This window comes from Bos javanicus, chromosome 10 (assembly GCF_032452875.1).
Source record: "Bos javanicus breed banteng chromosome 10, ARS-OSU_banteng_1.0, whole genome shotgun sequence".
NCBI classification, from domain to species: domain Eukaryota; kingdom Metazoa; phylum Chordata; class Mammalia; order Artiodactyla; family Bovidae; genus Bos; species Bos javanicus.
In genome coordinates, this window is record NC_083877.1 from 76,043,903 (window position 1) to 76,065,287 (window position 21,385).

Genomic DNA, 21,385 nt, shown 5'->3' on the forward strand with positions numbered 1-21,385 from the left:
AAGGAATGAAAAGTGAGCCAGTGTTCAAACTATAAATTAGTAGGAGCTAATAGTTCAAGTACTTTCCTGACAAGTGTCAAATGTCACTGTTTCTCTTTAAAATTTTAAACACTCCATGGCATGCTGAGATCTTGTAGTGCTCCAGAGTGCCTTGGGACACAATGTGAGCATTTTAGAAGTTCACTCATCTTTCCTTGAATGAGTATTCAAGAGAATCATTTTCTTCCAAAGTGTTACTACTATAAGGTCCAGTGTAACATCACTTCTTCCACCCTGATGATCCCTCTAAAACTAAGCCCCACAGGAGATCTTTTCAAATGACAACAGCAGGCACTGGGTATCCACAGGCCTGTCCAGATTCTGACCTGTTCCTACAGAGGACATCTTGGATAAATCTAAAACTATCTTGTAAGATGAACAGTTTCCTGTTCTAAGTAAAATTTAGAAATAATATATTTTAAAACATCATTAACTTAAGAGATCTATCTACAATTAGGAAAACACTGGCAGACACTATTAACTAAGAAAAATAAACAATATATTCTTGCACATTATTAATAATTCTTAATGAGTTTCCTACCTTTCAATATTTCATATCTGCTGGGACCCAGCACGGGAGTCCCCACCCATGACAAGGCCATGTGGGAGAGTTCTGGTGGGCAAGGCGAGCCACAACTCGAGGGGTGCCCCTCTGGGCCTGCCTGAGTGTCTACCCCAAAACCAAAATCTGTCTGTTTTACTATTTCACGACTTTAACCAACTCCTCTGACATTAACGGGGGGCTATCCCCGACCACCTTTCTCTGAAGAATATCAACTTAAAACTCTAGTTAATAAGTCTCCTGGGCATAATAGGAGTGTTTCAATTCAAACCCCTCTGATGACTTTCTAGCTTGCCTGACAGGTTTGTTCAGATTCACAGCCTCCCAACCACAAGAGGCACAGGAAGCTTAAGATATTCTAACAATGCAGAGCTTCTCAGAGAGTTAAAATTGTTAGAATAGAACTAGTAGAGGATTTGGAGAAGGCAATGGCACCCCACTCCAGTACTCTTGCCTGGAAAATCCCATGGACGGAGGAGCCTGGTAGGCTGAAGTCCATGGGGTTGCTAAGAGTCGGACACGACTGAGCGACTTCGCTTTCACTTTTCACTTTCATGCATTGGAGAAGGAAATGGCAACCCACTCCAGTGTTCTTGCCTGGAGAATCCCAGGGACGGGGAGCCTGGTGGGCTGCCATCTATGGGGTCGCACAGAGTCGGGAAATGACTGAAGCGACTTAGCAGTAGAGGATTTCTTTGTTGAGCTAATGCTTGCTGCCAAGTTTCCATATCCCTTACCTACTGAGTCCCTGGGAGTATATTGATTAATATAGTTGGTGTATAGAAATGTAAGTAGTACCTTTAATGTTTGTAACCTTGGACCCTTGAGTTAATTCTTTTCTTGTTATAGCCCACCACACTTTTGCCCTATAGGAATGCAACTTTATCTAATGCTTTTGGAGGGTGGCGCCTGACTTTAGAATAATCACCTTTAGAGAAAAATAAGTTTTCTGAAGAAAGGGTCATGAAATGTTAACAGGCCTCCTGGCCAGAAGATGATGCGCCTAAAACTTTTGCATATGATAGGTTTGCAGAAAGAAAGCCTGGCTTCGATAAGGATCAAGGACTGCTGACCTTGCATGACTCTACCCCTTCCCCCATTATCCTCTATGCACAACTTAAGGTATAAAAACTACTTTGGAAAATAAAGTGCGGGCCTTGCTTACCGAAGCTCGGTCTCCCCATGTCGTTCTTTCTCTTTCCTTTTCCTATTCAGGCTGATTTCATGGGGCGCAGGGGCTCTCTGCGTTCACTTTCCTGCCTGGGCTTCTAAGACCCACTCGAGAAAGTGCCTAAGGTGGGGCACGTTCCGAGATTCGAGAGGGCGCCTGCAGCCTACGTGAACAGAGCAAGTCCCGTGCTGGGGCTTTATTGGCTTTCTGCGTAAACCAAGGAATATCAGCCTCTTTTTTCTCTCCTCTATTTTCTTAACTGCAAAATTCTTTCCTTATCTCTTTATCTATTCTTTAGCCAACGCTGTCATCCTGAGGGAATCCCTAGATCCTGCTGGGGCTGGACGCCAGCACATATCTGATTTTCAAACTCTCAGTTAATCAAATAGATAAAATAGATTCAAATTATAGACTGTAACTTTACCTAGATTCATAAGGGGACATACCCCAAAAACCATTCATTCTAGACACAAGCCATTAACGTAGATACGAATATTCCAACTAAGGGTTAGTTCTGCTTAAAATACAGTTAATAAATATAATTAGACACTATGCATTATAATAACAATCCAGACTAGACCACAAATAAATGTATTTGTATGTATGTAGAACATGATTGCAACAAAGAAAAGTGAATTGCCAAATATCAAAGGAGAGAACAGATTTAACTGAAAAGTTTCAAATGCATTTTATTCATAATATAACCATATTCAAGACGCTAGAGGAAATGTCCATATTTGTGAGTTCTTGTTTGCAGAAATTCTTTATTCATTATCCTGTCCAGTCTCACACTCAGAAGCCATCTTTGATTTGTCAGATGCTTCATATACTTGTATAATAAGCCTTAGGTGATTGATGATTTTCTTGTCTGCTGTTTTCATGTTAAAGCCCAACATCTTCATAATAGTTTCTCGAAAGTCAACAAGCTACAAAGAACCACCCCCCCAAAATCAAGATATGTCATGAGTTTTGATCACCTTACTATGTACAATGAAATATTAAGAAATTTAGTTTTATTAAACATTTCTTTATGAAGTATAACATATTCTACATTCAAATATATTTTTAAGCTAAAAAAACTCTATTATAAGAAATCTAAACTTACTTTTGTATTTTAAGATTTGTTTTTAGTTTTACAATTTTATAGGATAAACTTAATTTTACTGCTGCTTGCTTTTCATCCGTGAGGTAATTATTTTGGGGGCTTCTGATTTGCTGTAGGTAATAGAGTCCCCGAAGTACATCTCTCTCTGCCCATTCTCTATAGTGATCAACAGGAGAGCAGATAAAATCATCCATAAATCATGCCTAAAGCACAAGTAGAGACTACCACAGACTTCATTCTGCATATAAGTGGGGAAATAAATATTCTAAACCGGCAAAGGCTAGTTGAGAACCCAAGCTGGAGTATGCAGCTAGATTCCTCCGGTGTCCCAGATACGGGACAGTTCACAAAGGAGGAAATACTAAAAACAAGTCTGAGAACTGGTGGATCAGAACACCGGTGTCTGTGGAAGGAAAAGAAAGGTGCATGAAAGTATGTGAGAGCAGAAAAGGCAGATCTAGAGGGCAAGGTTTCTGAGGAGGCTTAGTGATAAAGGAAAAGGAAAAAGCAAGCACTGGAAATTAGGGACTTATATAAACAAGAGAGTACTGCAGAAACAGACATCACATAAACCCTGCCCCAAAATAAAAGGCTTGACTTCCTAAGTAAACTTTAAGAAGCTCCACTCACCATGTCAACAGAAGAAGGTGGTACTGAGTTAAGAAACCTAGTATGTAAACCCTGCCCCCTAAATATCCTAAAGTAGAAACACCTGAAATTGAGAGCGCAAGGCAATTAAAGGGATTTTAAAGTGAATAGATAAATGGCAAATACGCATTCAAAATTGTGATAAGAAGAAAACAGAAAAGCACTAACATCCAAACTGTTCAGGGCTCTTAAGACCCTTTCTTGAGATTCTCTCTCCTGTCACAGAAACTCTAACCCTGTGGCTGTCAGTCAGACAGAAGTTCACTGAGAGATGCCAAGAAGAAATGGTGACAAAGGCCTTATGTTGAAGATTCCAGGTGCTGATCCATAGCCCAGGTGCATCTCTGCCTTCTCGGAGCTCTGGTTGTTTAACTCTGATTCCACAAGGCAATCAATTCTCTTTTGTCTAAGTTGCTGCTGCTACTGCTGCTAAGTCACTTCAGTCGTGTCCAACTCTGTGCGACCCCATAGACAGCAGCCCATCAGGATCCCTCGTCCCTGGGATTCTCCAGGCAAGAACAGTGGAGTGGGTTGCCATTTCCTTCTCCAATTCATGAAAGTGAAAAGTGAAAGTGAAGTCGCTCAGTTGTGTCTGACTCTTCGAGACCACATGGACTGCAGCCCACCAGGCTCCTCCGTCCATGGGATTTTCCAGGCAAGAGTACGGGAGTGGGGTGCCATTGCCTTCTCCATTGTCTAAGTTAGGGTAGTCTAAATTGAGGTTGGTGTTTATCACTTCAACTTAAAGAATTTTAATATAGTATTCAAAGAAAACAAACCTTTTCTTGTTTTCCCGGTACTTCTTCAAGTGTGCTCTTTGCTGTGCTGAGCTCAGGAGTGGCAGTTTCTAACACTTGATGGATCTTCTTTTTATCCCATCTTGCTTCTTGCTCATCAGAGTCTACTGTAGTTTTCAGGTCTGTTTCCATAACTGCCTTCCCTTTCATTGCTTCAACTTTTGTTAGAGATTCCCTGAGCTTCTCAATTGTTTTGTCCTATGAGGGTAGAGGTTGTGGGAAAGGGAGAAGACTATGATTAGATCTCTTCTAAGTAACAGACAGGCATGATGCATGATAACTCATGCTTTTTTACTTTCTTCCTCTCTCTTTCTTTCTTTTACGAGCTAGATAATGTAGAAAAAGAAAATTCCACAATTTATGAATTAAGAGGACATTTCTCCACTATGTTCATCAATAACCAATAGTTAATGAGAACTTTTATTAACTAGGCATTTGGGATTTAAAGAGGTTTAACACATGTTCCATGTCCTCAAGAGTCTTAGTCTGTGGTAATCAAACACAGAAATAGAGAATAACTGGATACAGTAAGATTAAATATTCTTGATAAACGGGCAAAAAAAGTTGACCAATAAGTATCTAGTGCATCTTTGGTTTCAGGCATAAAATGTACTTTCGAAATACTACAACTGAAGCTTGATACAGCGAAGATCCAAAGATACTCTGATTCTTAAGATGAGTGGTGGATTTACAACATCTAACTTTATTATCCTATATGTTTAATATTATATATATTATTTTTATGGGTGTAAAATAATTTTTTAAGTTCAATGAGAAACATACAGCAAAAACAGTAACAGAACAAAGCTTAAGTGAATTTTTGAAAGCCTCACATCCTTTACTTACTTTAAGGACATTTACTCTTGTCAGTTGAGTTTTCATATTTTTATTTGACAATTTCAAGTCACTGAGCTGTTTCTGAAGTTTCTGAATTTTCTCCTCTAATCTTTGAGTTGTAACAGTCTGAAAATTCTGCTGAATATTCAGTAATGTTTCTTGCTTGTTGTCTTTCTCTAGCTGCTCGAATGTTTTGCCATGTTCATCCACCTGGGAAATCTTAGATTGAGAGTTTTCCTTTACAGAAATCAACAGTATTGAAACAAAGAAGCTATGCTTTAAGATGGTATTCCACACTAGCATACCAGATCTGCTCTAGACTGATAAATTATAGACTTAATTCTTATATAAATAGGATAGTTTTCACCATAAATATGCATTATAATAATTCAGAAAATAAAATGTGACAGAAAAGTGATAGCTTAATGCTAACAAAGGTACAGTTAAGCAGACAATTTATAAACACCACGTGATAGCATGTCTTAGTTCAACTTTTCTAATAAGGTATGATTAGGAAATAATAAAATATTTAAAGGTTCAAGCAAAAAGATATCCTCTACAACAGTATTTATAACATGAAGAAATACAAATGTCAAAAAAGAATTAAATTACATGTGATTAATTAATACATTTCATGTATTAAGAATTAATATATTTCTTTTGTTTTTTTTTCCCTTAATATATACATTTTATTGAAGTTATAGTTGACCTACAGTATTTCAGGTACACAGTAAGGTGATTAAGTTATACATATACACATATATTATTTTTCAGATTACTTTCCATTATAGGTTATTACAAGATATTGACTACTGTTTCCTGTGCTATACAGTAAACCTTCGTTGCTTGTTACATATCCATTCTTTTTTAAATCAGAAATCTAGGATTCCATTCAGATTAATACATTTCTTATAAATCAAGTTTTCAAAAATACTTACTAAGAGAAAATGCTAATGATATATTTAAATGAAAGAAGCAGGATGAAGAAAAATTATGCCTATCTCTGCTGCTGCTGCTGCTAAGTTGCTTCAGTCGTGTCCGACTCTATGCGACCCAATAGACGGCAGCCCACCAGGTTCCCCCATCCCTGGGATTCTCCAGGCAAGAACACTGGAGTGGGTTGCCATTTCCTTCTCCAATGCATGAAACTGAAAAGTGAAAGTGAAGTCACTCAGTTGTATCCGACTCTTCTCGACCACGTGGACTGCAGCCCACCAGGCTCCTCCATCCATGGGATTTTCCAGGCAAGAGTACTGGAGTGGGGTGCCACTGCCTTCTCCGATGCTTATCTCAGTTATGTTAAAATATTCATGAAAAATAGTCGTAGTAAAATATGCTATGTTAAGCTAAGTCACTTCAGTCGTGTCCAACTCTGTGCGACCCCATAGACAGCAGCCCACCAGGCTCCCCCGTCCCTGGGATTCTCCAGGCAAGAACACTGGAGTGGGTTGCCATTTCCTTCTCCAGTGCATGAAAGTGAAAAGTGAAAGTGAAGTCGCTCAGTCGTGTCCGACTCTTCGAGACCACGTGGACTGCAGCCTACCAGGCTCCTCCGTCCTTGGGATTTTCCAGGCAAGAGTACTGGAGTGGGGTGCCATTGCCTTCTCTGATAGTAAAATATACCTATATGTTAACACTGGTTATCTCAAAGTGGTAGAATTACTGGCTATTTTAATTGTATCCTTTCTACTATTTTATACTTTATAAAGATACTACCAGAAAAGAGAGAGATGGAGAAGAGGTGCAAATTTAATAAAGATATGCATATTTTCATTATACATGAACTAAAAATTAATAAAATATATTTTAAAGAATCACTAGTTCTTCCAATAAGAAAATAGATACTCCAGGCAAGGCTGGTTAAAGAAGGAAGAGAGGACTGCCCTGGTGGTCCAGTGGTTGAGAATCTGCCTGCCAATACAGGGGACACAGGTTTGATCCTTGGTCCTGGAATATTCCACACGCATGGAGCAACTAAGCCATGTGGCACAACTACTAAGCCCACAAGCCGCAACTACTGAGCCAGTATGCTGAAACCTACTAAGCCCACAAGCCGCAACTACTAAAGCCCACTTGCTCTAGGGCCCATGGTATACAGCAAGAGAAGCCACCTTAACAAGAGGCTTGTGCAGCACAACTAGAGAATAGCCCCTGCCTGCTGCAACTAGAGAAGCCTGCACCCAGCACTGAACACCCAGTGCAGCCAACAATAATAAATAAATAAATACATTTTTTTAACTTTTAAAAAAGGAAGAGAAAATGAAAATACTATTAGGTAAGAGAAACATACAGAACTAATGTACATAAATTAATTTTATAATGAGAAAAAAGTTACTTAAAATGTTATTTCAAATGTCTTAATCCATTAAAAAAAATAAAACAAGTAACATATTAAGGAATGAGAATGAGAATGGCACCATTTTTCTTAATAACACACTGGAAATCAGAAGACAATGGAGTAATGCCTTCAAATCTGTGTGAAAATAAAGTCTAAACCCAACTATCAACTGATCCTGACGGTAAACAATAACAAAAAAAGACCATGTAATTTATTCAAAGAATTTTTCCCTCCAAGATACCATTTCTTAGAAATCTATTAGAAGATGTACCCCAGCAAAATAAGAAAGTACATCAAAAGAAAGGAAGACAAAAGATTCAGGAAACAGTGCAACCTAACCAAGAGATTGGAGAAGAAAAGTCACAGGATTATAGCTGTGCCCAGGCCCACAGAGCAACAGTCCAGACTGATGCAAGAGAATTAAGGAGTCTGGATGAGAAAGAATGGGAGATTTTTGTAGATTATAAGATCATCTGACATAATATTGGGGAAAAATTAATAAGTGAATGTTGAAAATTATACATATGAAAATACAAGAAAACTATTAACTCTAGGAAAAATAACACACATTACTACAAGAAAGGAAATGTCACAAGAGTATAATACTGGGCATTTTGTAAACATTATTTAGTGTCATATTGAAGTAAATGCTGATTATGGGTCTAGCTAAAAATACTGATATAGCTATACTGGGACAATAGAAGGTGGAGGGGGAAAGAGATAAAATTATATCTATCATATAATAGGAAGTCAACAGATAATGTCTAAAACAAATAACTCAGGATATACCAATATAAGGGCTTACCTGATAACTCAGCTGGTAAGAATCCACCTACAAGGCAGGAGATCCTGGTTCAATTCCTGGGTTGGGAAGATCCCCTGGAGGAGGGCATGACAACCCACTCCACTATTCTTGCCTGGAGAATCCCCATGTATTGAGGAACCTGGCAGGCTACAGTCCTTGGGGTTGCAAAGAGTTGGACATGACTGAGCTCTGAGTAAGCACAGCACAGCACACATAGCAGTATAAGCAAATCATTTAAGAAAATGGAGTTTACTACCAGAAGCAATAGCTAAAAAGGTTAAAAGTAGTTCCCTCTGGGAAATAGGATAGGTGGAAGTACAGAAATGGGCTGCTGCTTTTCAATAGAAGACTCGTGGTATATTTAATTTAAAAAATATATATGTATATATAATATATACATCGATGAAGGCAATGGCACCCCACTCCAGTACTCCTGCCTGGCAAACCCCATGGACGGAGGAGCCTGGTGGGCTGCAGTCCATGGGGTCGCTAAGAGTCAGACATGACTGAGCGACTTCACTTTCACTTTTCACTTTCATGAATTGGAGAAGGAAATGGCAACCCACTCCACTGTTCTTGCCTGGAGAATCCCAGGGACGGGGAGCCTGGTGGGCTGCCGTCTCTGGGGTCGCACAAAATCGGACACGACTGAAGCGACTTAGTAGTAGTAGTAGTAATATATACATATAAGTGTAAAAGATAAAAAATTCTAAATAACTGCAGCTCAAAGAAGAAATGAAAATTAATAGAAAAATTATAAACACTTATACAGTGAAAGAACTTCATATAAAAATATACTGAACAACTTACAGAGGAATATTTACAGCCTTTGCTGTTTTTATGAATTAAAACAAGGGAACACCCCCCACCAAAAAGAGCATATTTACATAAGGAAAAAGAGAAACAAGGGGTATAGATTTAATAAAGGTACCGTATATTTTCCTTATGTATACATCAAAACTAAACTGGTAAAATGCATATAAAAAAGAACCATTAGTTCTTTGGAAAGATAAAATAGATGTCCCAGGCAAGTCTGGTTAAGGAGGAAAAAGAGAAAGTGAAAACACACAATATTAGCAAGGAGAAACATACAGAATGCATAGATATAGAAAACATGAAAAGAATTCTAAACACTACTTTGTAACTCAGTGGCAATAAGTTGAAAACCTAAAAGAAATACATTGTTTCCTATAAAACTATAATATTCAACTGTGTCAAGAAAACCCTAGAACTAAATTATTGGACTTAATAAGTAAATTCAGTAAGGTGGTACATGTGTGTGAGCTCAGCTGCACAGTTGTGTCTGACTCTTTGTGACCCATAGACTGTAGCCTGCCAGGCTTCTCTGTCCATGGAATTCTCCAGCCAAGAATACTGGCCTGGGTTGCCATTTCCTTCTCCAGGGGATCTTCCTGACCCAGGGATTGAACCCAGGTCTCCCACATTGCAGGTGGATTCTTTACATCTAAGTCACCAGGGAAGCCATTAAACTTTTAAATATTGAGGAAACTTCCTGGTGGTCCAGTGGATAGGACTCAGCACTCTCATTGCCAGGGCCCTGGATCTGATTGCTGGTCAGGGAATGAAAATCCTGCAAGCTATGTGGTGCAACCAAAGGGAAAAAAAATACTCATACACTATATTGAACTCATACATTAATTGAACACATTTAGAACTCAATCCCATAGAGAGAGGGGGCTTCCCAGGTGGTGCTAGCAGTAAAGGATCTGCCTGCCAATGCAGTAGGTGCAAAGAGATGCGGGTTCAATTCCTGGGTCGAGAAGATCCTCTGGACTAGGAAACGGCAACCCACTCCAGGATTCCTGCTGGAAAATTCCATGGACAGAGGGGCCTGGTGGGCTACAGTCCATGGGGTAGCCAAGTAGAACACAACTAAGTGACTGAGCGCACACACACCCACCATAGAGGGAGAAAGCACCAGTGTGGAAATACATATGTGTGAACATACTTATTTCAGCATTATTTGTAGTGGCATAAAAAGTAGGAATAAGAGAATGACCATCAATAGTTCTTAATAGGGAACTGGTTAAATAAGTTATATATAGAGTATGGAATATTATGCAACTGTAAAGGAATGAGTTAAACCTGTATCTTTTGATCTAAGGAAAGACCATGAAGTACTTACTTATCAAGTAAGATGAGTATTTTGACTAGTACAGTCCAAATTTTGTAAAAATGTCAACATTTACATATATGTATATACTCATATATTTCCATAATCACTGCAATAGTTATAGAAGATATAGACACACTGGTTACCGAGGTGAATAGGCAGAAAGAGGGTTAGAGAAGATTATTATTGTTTTCGTCAAATCTTTTAGCATGGTTTCAAGGGTTGTGGAATGCATGTGCTATTTATATAGTCTTAAATTTTAACATAATATATTTCAAAATATTTATGTGGAAATGAATCATTGTCAACTACATTTTCAAGAGCAGAGGTAGAAGCTGGATTCATCCTTGTGCTCTGGAGTGCATTGCCAATACCACTTTACCAAGTGCTGGAAGTTTTTAAAAACTGAGTGATCAAACTATACGCGATCAATGAATGAATGAATGACCGGATGGAATGACAGACTCAGTAGTGAGTGCGTGAGTTTATACTCTGGGGCACAGCAAGTATAGAAAGAGTATAGCATGGGGATGGGTATGACATGCGATTCTGTGAAGAGGTAGTGAAATAGAATCAAAATCTCCTGAAAAAATCCTACCTAGTCCCACTCCACTTTTAGGATTGACTTTATAGATGCAGAGAAGCAAAAAATAGAAAAGGAAATGGTCTATAAGGTAATTATTGAGGAATTTCACCAACAGCCCCTTCCCTGACACAGTAGCTAAAATTCCATCTTTAGAGAGTCATTTCTTTGAATTCATTTCCCTCTAATCTTTTTTTAAAAGTATATTAAGAAGTACATTGTTTATTAATGTATATGGAATCTAGGAAAATAGTACTAATACACCTATTTACAGAGAAGAAATGGAGATGCAGATGCAGAGAGTGGACTGGTGGACCCAGTGGAGGAAGGAGAGGGTAGGACAAATTGAGAAAGTAGCACTGACATATATACACTATCCTGTGTAAACAGGTAACGAGCAGGAAGCCGCTGTGTAACACAGGAGCCCAGCCTGCCGCTCTGTGATGATCTAGAGGGGAGGAAGGGGCGGGAGAGAGGCACAAGAGGAAGGGAATATCTATATCACTATGACTGATTCACACTGATGTGTGGCAGAGACCGCCACAACATTGTAAGCGATTATCCTCCAATTTAAAAATATATATGTAAACAAATGCCCTTATAATAAATATCAAATGTGTACAGTAGAAAAATGGGAGATAATGGAATGAGAGGTATTTTGATAAAATCAGAAGGTTCAAAATTTGTAGCAAAATTTCCTCCCTTTCCCACTATTAAGAAAGTACAAATAGTATTAATAGCTTTGAACATTTAAATGACATAAGATGATCATTTTCATTGTCAAAAAAATGCCTTATACTTCAAGAAATTCTTACTTTGTTCATGTCCAAGTCTAATTTCCCTTGAAAAAGGTCATTAATAGCAATTTTTCCTTCCAGACATTTCAAGAGTCTTTTTTGTTCCATATACTTTTCCTCAGTGTCGGATACTTCTCCAGCAGTTTCTTCAGAGTGATGAGATTGCTTCTCCAATCGTTTAGTGAGCATCTGCATTTCCTGCTGAAGGACTTCAGCTCTCTGTAGGGAAAAAAAAAAAAATAGATAAAACACCCCAATGGTCCATGATTTCTATTTTCAAAACTATGTGCAAGTTCTACTTATATTAACATTGTAGTAATGAAATTAAAACTCTTACTCATTGGAAGGAAAGTTATGACCAACCTAGACAACATATTAAAAAGCAGAGACATTCCTTTGCCAACAAAGGTCCGTCTAGTCAAGGCTATGGTTTTTCCAGTGGTCATGTATGGATGTGAGAGTTGGACTATAAAGAAAGCTGAGCATGGAAGAATTGATGCTTTTGAACTGTGGCGTTGGAGAAGATTCTTGAGAGTCCCTTGGACTGCAAGGAGATCCAACCAGTCCATCCTAAAGGAGATCAGTCCTGAGTGTTCATTGGAAGGACTGATGTTGAAGCTGAAACTCCTATACTTTGGCCACCTGATGCGAAGAGCTGACTCATTTGAAAAGACCCTGATGCTGGGAAAGATTGAAGGCAGGAGGAGAAAGGGATGACAGAGCATGAGATGGCTGGATGGCATCACCAACTCAATGGACATGAGTTTGAGTAAACTCCGGGAGTTGGTGATGGACAGGGAGGCCTGGCATGCTGCAGTCCATGGGGTCCCAAAGTATTGGACACGACTGAGCGACTGAACTGAACACTAAGTTACTAAATAGATGAGTGGGGAAGATGTTTAAGAAGACTTAACATGTATAAGCTGGTTTTAAAAAAAAGAAACAAAGGTTTGATATATAAAAATAAGACATTTTAGTGAATACTGAGAAATAAAATAGTATAATGAATTTTAGGAGAGAGTGTGTAAAAAAATTGTAACTGTACAATAAGCATACTACTGTGTAGCAGGTTTTACTAACAAACTGAATTTAAGCAATACCTATTTTCACTTGAATGTCAGGATGAAGAGTGATGAAATTTTACTACAATAATTTGAACATAACAGGAGATATATCCACTTGAACTTGCTGGATCAATCTTGACAGACGTGACCAGTAAATTCACACAAATGACTGACTTGATAATTTACTTCACTGCACTGACTAAACTGACCAGTGTTTGGTCATGACAGAAGCATTATCCTCACACCACTATGTTTAAGCTAACATTCACTGAGCTTACACTGACCTCTACTAAGCATTTATTATGTATTAATCCATTTAATCCTTACAACCATTCTGTGGTACACAAACTATATCCCCCCTAAACCCACTCCCACCAAAATTTACAAAACTGAGGCACAGAGAACATAAATAACCTGCCCCAAAGCACACATTCAGTAATCGTAGAGCTGGAATTCATACCCGGCCTCTCTGCTCTTAAATACCCCTATTGTGATAATGGACATCTTCATCCCTCTTATCACTATAGTAATAAAAATACAATCAGGGCCACAGGGTTCACTGACGACTAACATCAAAATCCACATCTTAAAACTAATTTGAAAGAGGAACTCATCTGTCGATACACTTACGGACTTCCAAGATTGCTCATTTGCACCAGTCTCCAGAAGGCTCTCTTTCACAGCTTCCTCTATGGCTGGTGTGGGCTCAGCACTGTTGCTGGGAAGAGCAGACAGCTGACTGAGGAATTTCTGATAGTGGGATCGCGCTATTTTAGTTTCCCAGTTGTATGAACGTGGAGGTCTGTCTAACTCAAGTATTTGTTTTTCCTCATGGATCAAATCTTGTTGACACTTATCCCAAATTTTCTGTCCATCTTTTGGTCCTTCAGAGCAAAAAGTGTTGTCTCTCTCAAAATTTTTGACCAGGATAGCTTCATCCTTATCCTAAATATACCAACACACGTGTTAAACTTCTCATTTGGAATTTAATATCGAGACATATATTTCTGTCCTTTTGAAATATAGTCATAGTCATAATACAGTATAGTCATAATACAGAACTTGAGGAGAAAAGGCTTTCTATAGAAACAAAGAGTTACAGAGTTACAAGAGAGACAAGAGCATACTCACAAGAGTAAAATAGAACATCAAGAGGTATTAAAATACCTCTTTGGGGGCATGTGGGAAGGGCAAAAAACCTGATGTTATGGAGAAAGTATTTTGAGAACACAGGAAGTTTAACTTAGAGAAGTAGCTAACCAACTGCTCCAATTTATGAAGGAACTGTTTACAGAATATTTTGAGGTAATACATGTAGAAGGAAAGATAGACTTTCACAGCTCAGCATTTTGGTTCTCCTAACAAAATAACTGATTCAGGCAAGGATCATCAATGAATGCTAAGACTATTAAGTGCAAAGTTGGCAGGGAAATGGATATTTTCATAAAGACTTAATTATGATTATAGAACATCATTTAATAGTAACAGCTTTGATAATGTAAAAGCACAGATAAGTCACATTTGTTTCCCCCAACCGTTCCCTTGTAAGCGCCCTGCTTTCATTGTAAACAGGAAAAAATAGAAGATAACGCAATACTACTCCTTCACCCTCCCTCTCCCAGGAAGATTCTGCCTTTATAAATTCTTCTTTTCACCTTCAATTCTGAAAACTGAGTAAATAAGTTTACTTTCTGGACTTTTTGTCATGTGAAACTTTGAGATAGAAGCGAAGCTAGAATTGTTGAAGTAATGATGGGTTTGTCTCACTAAAAGCCCAGGAAGGAAAAAAAAAAAAAAAAAGAGGTAGAATAAAAGAGCAGTGGAAGAAAAGGTCAGAGCTACACAGACTGGTGTGGGAGAGTTTTTCAGAGATATGACAGAGGAGTGAAAAACATAGAAAGGGTTACTGTGAATTACTTGAAAGAGGTAATTAAAAATTGGAATTACTTTAAACTCTGAAAGTAGTTGCTGAATTTTTTAAGTGGAACCCTTCACATTAATTGGATCACAATGGAACTTATTTTACATTCAGAATACTATAAACCTGGAGAAGGGCATGGTAACCAACTCCAGCATTCTTGCCTCAAAAATTACACAGACAGAGAGGAGCCTGGCAGGCTACAGCTCATGGGGTTACAAAGAGTTGGACATGACTGAAGCAACTTAGCATGCATATAATAAACAATTATAGTCTACGGATTTCAGAATAAACTTTTACCACTTCCTTGACAGTAATTCATCTCCCATCCTCCTTCAGCATTCCTCCATAAAACTTCTATTCATCCTGTGAATTGCTGTCTACTAGGGACCAGGCTAACCTCCTCCTTCTAAACCCAACTCATGCATACATCTAGATTTCAATATTCAGTGTGGATGATCCACCAGTTTAGTTTTGTGACCCTTGTGCCTCAGTTTCAATGACTTTCTTCTACACTCCTACTCAATCCTTATACACAAATCCAAAAACTCAGATTTTGTCAGCAGCAAGAACTACCCCATACCAGAAATTTAAAACTTCAATATTTCACTCTCTAACCACCACCTCCTCCCAGTTCTCTCACAGCTGCATTCCCTCTAACCTCCTCTTTAGTATCACAGAGACCTTCAGATCTGCCTTGCACTTTCTCTCCATACTTCAGAAACGCTTTCGGTTCACCATGCTGGACTGCTTCCTTTTATCCTCCACAAGAAGAGGACCAACAAACCACTCAACATTTGCCAATTATCTCCTGGAATAACATAAAGTAACAAAAATCCTTTTTCTTCAAAAATCAATCCAAATTTGTTCTCACCTTTGTCATGAAACTATCCAAGGAATCTTCTTGTTCTTTCATACTCATATAAGGGGAGAATCTGTTAGCACCTGCTAACTTTTTCTCCAAAAGGTCTGCTTTTCGCTCTGCTCTTTTTCTTTCAATCAGATGTACTCTGTGTAAGATATTGGTAGGTAACAATATCATGAAACCAATTTTTCAAACTTCAAATAATAACAAGAAATATCCCCACTTAAAATAAATTAAATATGTGTACCAAATAAAAATGTATTCCTTATGAAAAGAGTTGTGCAAGTTCCCGGCTTAATTCTAGGAAGAGATGAGAAATGGTAGAGAAATGGAGAGAATGATTCCATGTTAAGTCTGTAATAGTTCCCCTGGGAGAGGTCAATCTTGAAACCACTCTTTTTCAAGAGGAAATTTAAGTATGAATACATCTCTGCTCCTATGATAATATCGTGATGATCAGGAGGTTCCACATGGGTACAATTACCATGGGCCTGTATTTGCAAGTTCCACATCCATGGATTCAAGCAGCCATGGATTGAAACTATTCAAAAAAATTTTTTTCAGAAAGTTCCAAAAGGCAAAAATTAAATTTATCTTACACAAGCAACCATTTACATAGGATTAGCTATTACAAGTAATCTAGAGTTGAGTTAAAGTACACAAGAGATGTGCATAGGTTATATGCAAATACTGTACTATTTTATATAAGGGATTTAGCATGTGCAGATTTTGGTACTCTCAGGGGTCCTAGAACCATCCCCTGCAGACACTGAGGCACAAGGGATGAAGGACAACTGTATTCCCATTTTAGTAACACCTGCATGGGCTCTTTAACTGAATCCCTGAATAGAGTTTCAAGAAAGGTAAAGGAATTAGAAATAGAAACAGAAAACAGCATATGTAAAAACCTGTTTTATTATCAAACACAAACAACTAATTATTTGGTTCTTGTTTTGATTAACAATTGATAGGTTTGGTAATATTTTCTACCTTGAAGCTAAGTTAAAGTTTCAGTCTACCTTCCATGTTTGTTATATTCTTTTCTATAGAAGATTTGCATCCTACAGAATTAGTGAATATGGGTCAGGTCAAAGAAAATATCTGAATTATCTAAGAGAAAATATAATTCAATAAAATTATATTGGAGACATGTAGGTCACACTCAAAAGGTCATTCCTTGCAATTATAGCCTTAGAATGACAGTAGACACAGAATGAGATAGAAACAATACTTTAAAAAATACTTCCCAAGAATTTTTGAAACCTGATGAAAAACATCAATTGATAGATTAAGTAAATTCTGCAAATCCAAAGTAGGATAGATACAAAGGCGGCCACACCAAGACATATCATCATCAAATTTCTACCAATTAAAAGTCAGATAAAAAAGCATATATTACCTTCTAACATATAGCTATAAGACTGAACACTGGCTTTTCAAAGTAAGTCAGTCAAAGTAAGACAGTCAGAAGATAACCGAAGAACACGTTAAAGTGCAGAAAGAAAAAATACTGGCAACCTAGAGTTCTCAGTAAAAAAAAAAAAAAAACCTTTCAGAAGGAAAAATGGAAAAATTCATCCTTAGAAGAACTGCATTAAATTGCAGAAAAACTACAGGCAATTTTTCAGGATAAAGGAAAACGATCCCTGGTGGCTACACAGAACTGTAGAAAGGAATGAAGAGCACCAGGAGTGAGTGTGGGGGTCAATAGAAATTAATACTGAAAATTAATATCTTATGAGATTTATAACATTTGGAAAAGTAAAATGTATCATAACAATAGTACAGGAGCGTAAGATGGGTAAATAGAGTTACATTGTTATAAGATTTCTATTTTCGGATAACATAACAGCACTAATTTAGACTTTAATTGTAATCAGAAGGTCTAAGTTAAAAAGTTAATGATAATTTAAAAGATATTTAAAAATAACACAGGAGAAAAATAGTAATAAAAACTTGATTAATCTAAAAGAAAATGGTGGGGACTTCCCTGGTGGTCCAGCGGTTAAGAATCCCCCTGCCAATTCAGGGGACACAGGTTTGACCTCTGGTCTGAGAAGATCCCATTTGCCATGGGGCAACTCAGCCTGTGTGCCACAACAATCGAGCCCATAAGTCACAACTACTGAAGCCCACACACCTACAACAAGCAAAGCCAACACAAAGAGAAGCCCACGCATCGCAACTACAGAGTAGCCTTTGCTCACTGCAACTAGAGTAAGCCTGCACACAGCAGTGAAGAACCAGCCAGCCAAAAATAAATGAATAAACAGTCAAAATGGATCAAAGATAAAATTTTAAGTATTAAAACAGTAACTATTAAAATAAAACATATGTGTAAATCTTTGTGATACGAGATTAGGTTTCTTTGCTATAACACCAAAGACACAAAATGACAAAAGAAAAAAAAGGTAAGCTTCATCAAAACTCTTTGGAAAACAGCCTGGAAGTCGCTCAGAAGTAACCTCAAAAAGTTAAACATAGAGTTACTTTACAACCCAGCAATTCTACTCCTAAGGCATTTAACTAAGAGAAATAAAACTTACAGTCATGTAAGAGTTCACACAACAATGTACATAGCAGCTCATTCATAAAGTCCCTTGCAAAGGAAGCAGCCCAATGTTCATCAACTGATGAATGGACAAACAAAATGTGGTATAACCTTATAATGGAATATTATTCAGCCATAAAAAAATTGAGTACTGATTTAGGCTAAACATTGATGTATCTTGAAAACATTGTGCTAAATTAAAGAAGTTAGACACAGAGGCCATATATTGTAACATTTCATTCATATGAAATGTCCAGAAAAGGCAAGCCCAAAGAGAAAGACCGTAGACCGCTGGTTGTCAGAAACTGGAGAGAGTGGATTGGGGAGTAACTACTAGTAGACATGGATTTTTTTAGGGGTTGATGAAAGTGTTCTAGAATTAGAGTGTGGTGATGCTTGTACAACCTAGTGAATATACTAAAAACTACTAAATTGTATGCTGCAAAAGGGTGAATTTTAATGAAATGGAAATTATATCTTAATTAAAAATTTAATTTTGAGTCAGGCATGTTAAATTTTGTTATATTTAAATTCTGTGATCAGTCAGGAATATGAAGTTCATATAATATTTGCAAGCTTATGAAAAATGAATGAAATTTTTGAAAACAAACTAGAAAATTCCCTACCTTAGAAGATTTTCTAGTTCTGTAATTCTTTCAGTTAGATCCCAGTTGCCTCTTTCAAGACTCTGAATACTGGTGTTTTTCAAAGATTTAATTCTGGTTAGAGAAGCAATAAGTTCCTCTAAGTCCTTGATGTCGTCTTTCAGGGACATTATCTGGAATGACTGTTGCACGTTATTTTCTTTGTAAGTTTCTAGCTCACTCTTCATCTCTTGCAATGAAGTTTCTTTTATGAGAAGTTTGTTTCGAAGATTTCTTAGCTAATGAGAAAAGGAAAGTGTTATTTTAAGGTCATTTATAATTTTGGTTTTAGAAAATTCATGATTTTAAATCATGAGCATTTAAATTATACATTATACAACAAAATGAGGATTTTTGAATCTCCTAACAGTAGATTCCAATATTAAATACATTTTAAAAAACTTATTAGGGCTTCCCTGGTGGTCCAGTGGTTAAGAATCTGTCTTGAAATGCAGGGGACATGGGTTTGATTCCTGGTCTGAGAAGATCCCCAAAATGCTGCGAGGCAATAAAGCCTGCGAGCCACAACTAGAGAAAGCCTGTGCGCAGCAACAAAAGACCCAGCATTGCCAAAAATAAATTAATTAATTTAAAAAATCAGATCAAATTGACACAAAGGATTTGGAACAAATAATTTTAATCTCATCAGCATTAAACTTATGGTTCCCAAGGGGTAAAGAGGAGAGGGATAAATTGGGAGACTGAATTTGACATATACACACTACTATATAGAAAATAGATAATAAGGACCTACTGTATAGCACAGGGACCTCTAATCAATATTCTATAATGACCTATATAGGAAAATAATCTAAAAAAGAATAGACACACGTATAACTGATCCACTTTGCTGTACACCTGAAATTAACCCAACACTGTAAATTAACTAGGACTTCCCTGGTGGCTCAGGTGGTAAAGCGTCTGTCTACAAAGAGGGAGACCTGGGTTCGATCCCTGGGTCAGGAAGATTCCCCTGGAGAAGGAAATGGCAATCCACTCCAGTACTATTGCCTGGAAAATCCCATGGACAGAGGAGCCTGGTAGGCTACAGTCCATGGGGTCGCAAAGAGTCGGACACGACTGAGCGACTTCATTTTCTGAAACAAAAATTTTTTTAAAAGATAGTTTGATACATGTAGTGGAATATTCAGGAAAGTCTGAAAAAATTACAGCTTGTATAATGAAAAACTGTGATTGAGAAATATTTTGATTAAAAAGTCATGACTTTATGAATTACAAAAGAAAACAAAAACACCACTCTTGGATTACAGGCATACCTCAGAGATACGGCAGACCACTGATCCATGGGGAGAAGGCAATGGCACCCCACTCCAGTACTCTTGCCTGGAAAATCTCATGGATGGAGGAGCCTGGTGGGCTGCAGTCCATGGGGTCGCTAAGAGTCCGACATGACTGAGTGACTTCACTTTTACTTTTCACTTTCCTGCATTGGAGAAGGAAACGGCAACCCACTCCAGTGTTCTTGCCTGGAGAATCCCAGGGACGGGGGAGCCTGGTGGGCTGCCGTCTATGGGGTTGCACAGAGTCGGACACGATTGAAGTGACTTAGCAGCAGCAGCAGCAGCAGCAACTGATCCATGGAGATTGTATTAGCAGGCATGAAAACAAATTTAACCTCATTGTACATCTCCATCAGAGCTCTTGGGTGACCAAGAGCAATAATATTTTGAAATGACTCTTTTTCTCTCAACAGTAAAACTCAACAGCAGGTTTAAAATACTCAGTTACCCCATGTTGTAAACAAATGTGCTATCATCCAGGTTTTGTTGTTCAATTTACAGAGTACAAGCAAAGTAGATTTAGAATAATTCTCAAGGGTTCTAAGACTGGATTGATCACTGACTTCAAGTGAAAGTCACCAGCGGCATTAGCCTCTAACCAGAGTCAGCCTGTCCTTTGAAGCTTTGAAGCCAGGCACCAACTTCTCCTCTCTAGCTATGAAAGCCCTAGATGGCATCTTCTTTCAACAAGAGGCTGTTTTGTCTACATTGAAAATTTGTTGTTTAGTGTGGCCACCTTCATCTTGACCTTAGCCAGATCGTCTGGATCTTATTGCAGCTACTATGTCAGCACTTGCTGCTTCACCTGGTACTTTTACATAATGGAAACAGCTTTTTCCTTAAACCTATGAACCAACCTCTGATAGCTTTAAACTTTTCTTCTGCAGCTTCCTTACTTCTCTCAGCCTTCCTAGAACTGAAGAGAGTTGGAGCCTTGCTTTGGATTAGGCTCTGGCTTAAGGGAATGCTGGGGCTGGTTTGATCTCTCTCCAGATCACAAGGACTTTATCCATATCAGCAATAAAGCTGTTCCACTTTCTTATCATTTGTGTGTTCACCGGAATAGCACTTTTAATTTCTTTCAAGAACTTTTCCTTTGCATTCACAACTAAGCTGACAGTTTGGGGCAAGAGGCCTAGCTTTCAACCTATCTCAGGTTTTGACTTGCTTTCCTCACTGAGCTTAATCATTTCTAGCTTTTGATTTAAAGTGAGAGATCTACAACT

At 37.9% G+C, this 21,385-nt stretch overlaps 1 protein-coding gene across 14 annotated transcripts in view; it reads right to left on the reverse strand.

Moving 5' to 3' along the window:
• Nucleotides 1–2,444: 2,444 nt before the first annotated feature.
• LOC133254818 (coiled-coil domain-containing protein 170-like) overlaps nt 2,445–21,385 on the reverse strand; it is a 38,886-nt gene continuing 19,945 nt past the window's right edge. For 10 of the 14 annotated variants that reach the window (XM_061429110.1, XM_061429109.1, XM_061429119.1 and 7 more), the window contains 7 exons: nt 18,841–19,097; nt 15,673–15,808; nt 13,511–13,825; nt 11,835–12,035; nt 5,169–5,396; nt 4,305–4,520; nt 2,445–2,698 (listed from right to left, as the gene is read on the reverse strand). In XM_061429110.1, coding sequence (XP_061285094.1) covers nt 2,537–2,698; nt 4,305–4,520; nt 5,169–5,396; nt 11,835–12,035; nt 13,511–13,825; nt 15,673–15,808; nt 18,841–19,097 — 1,515 coding nt within the window. In that variant the 3' untranslated portion in view covers nt 2,445–2,536. Of the gene's footprint in view, nt 2,699–4,304; nt 4,521–5,168; nt 5,397–11,834; nt 12,036–13,510; nt 13,826–15,672; nt 15,809–18,840; nt 19,098–20,135; nt 20,279–21,385 lie in introns of those variants that run through there. The other 4 variants (XM_061429121.1, XM_061429113.1, XM_061429111.1 and 1 more) reach the window with 4 other exon arrangements.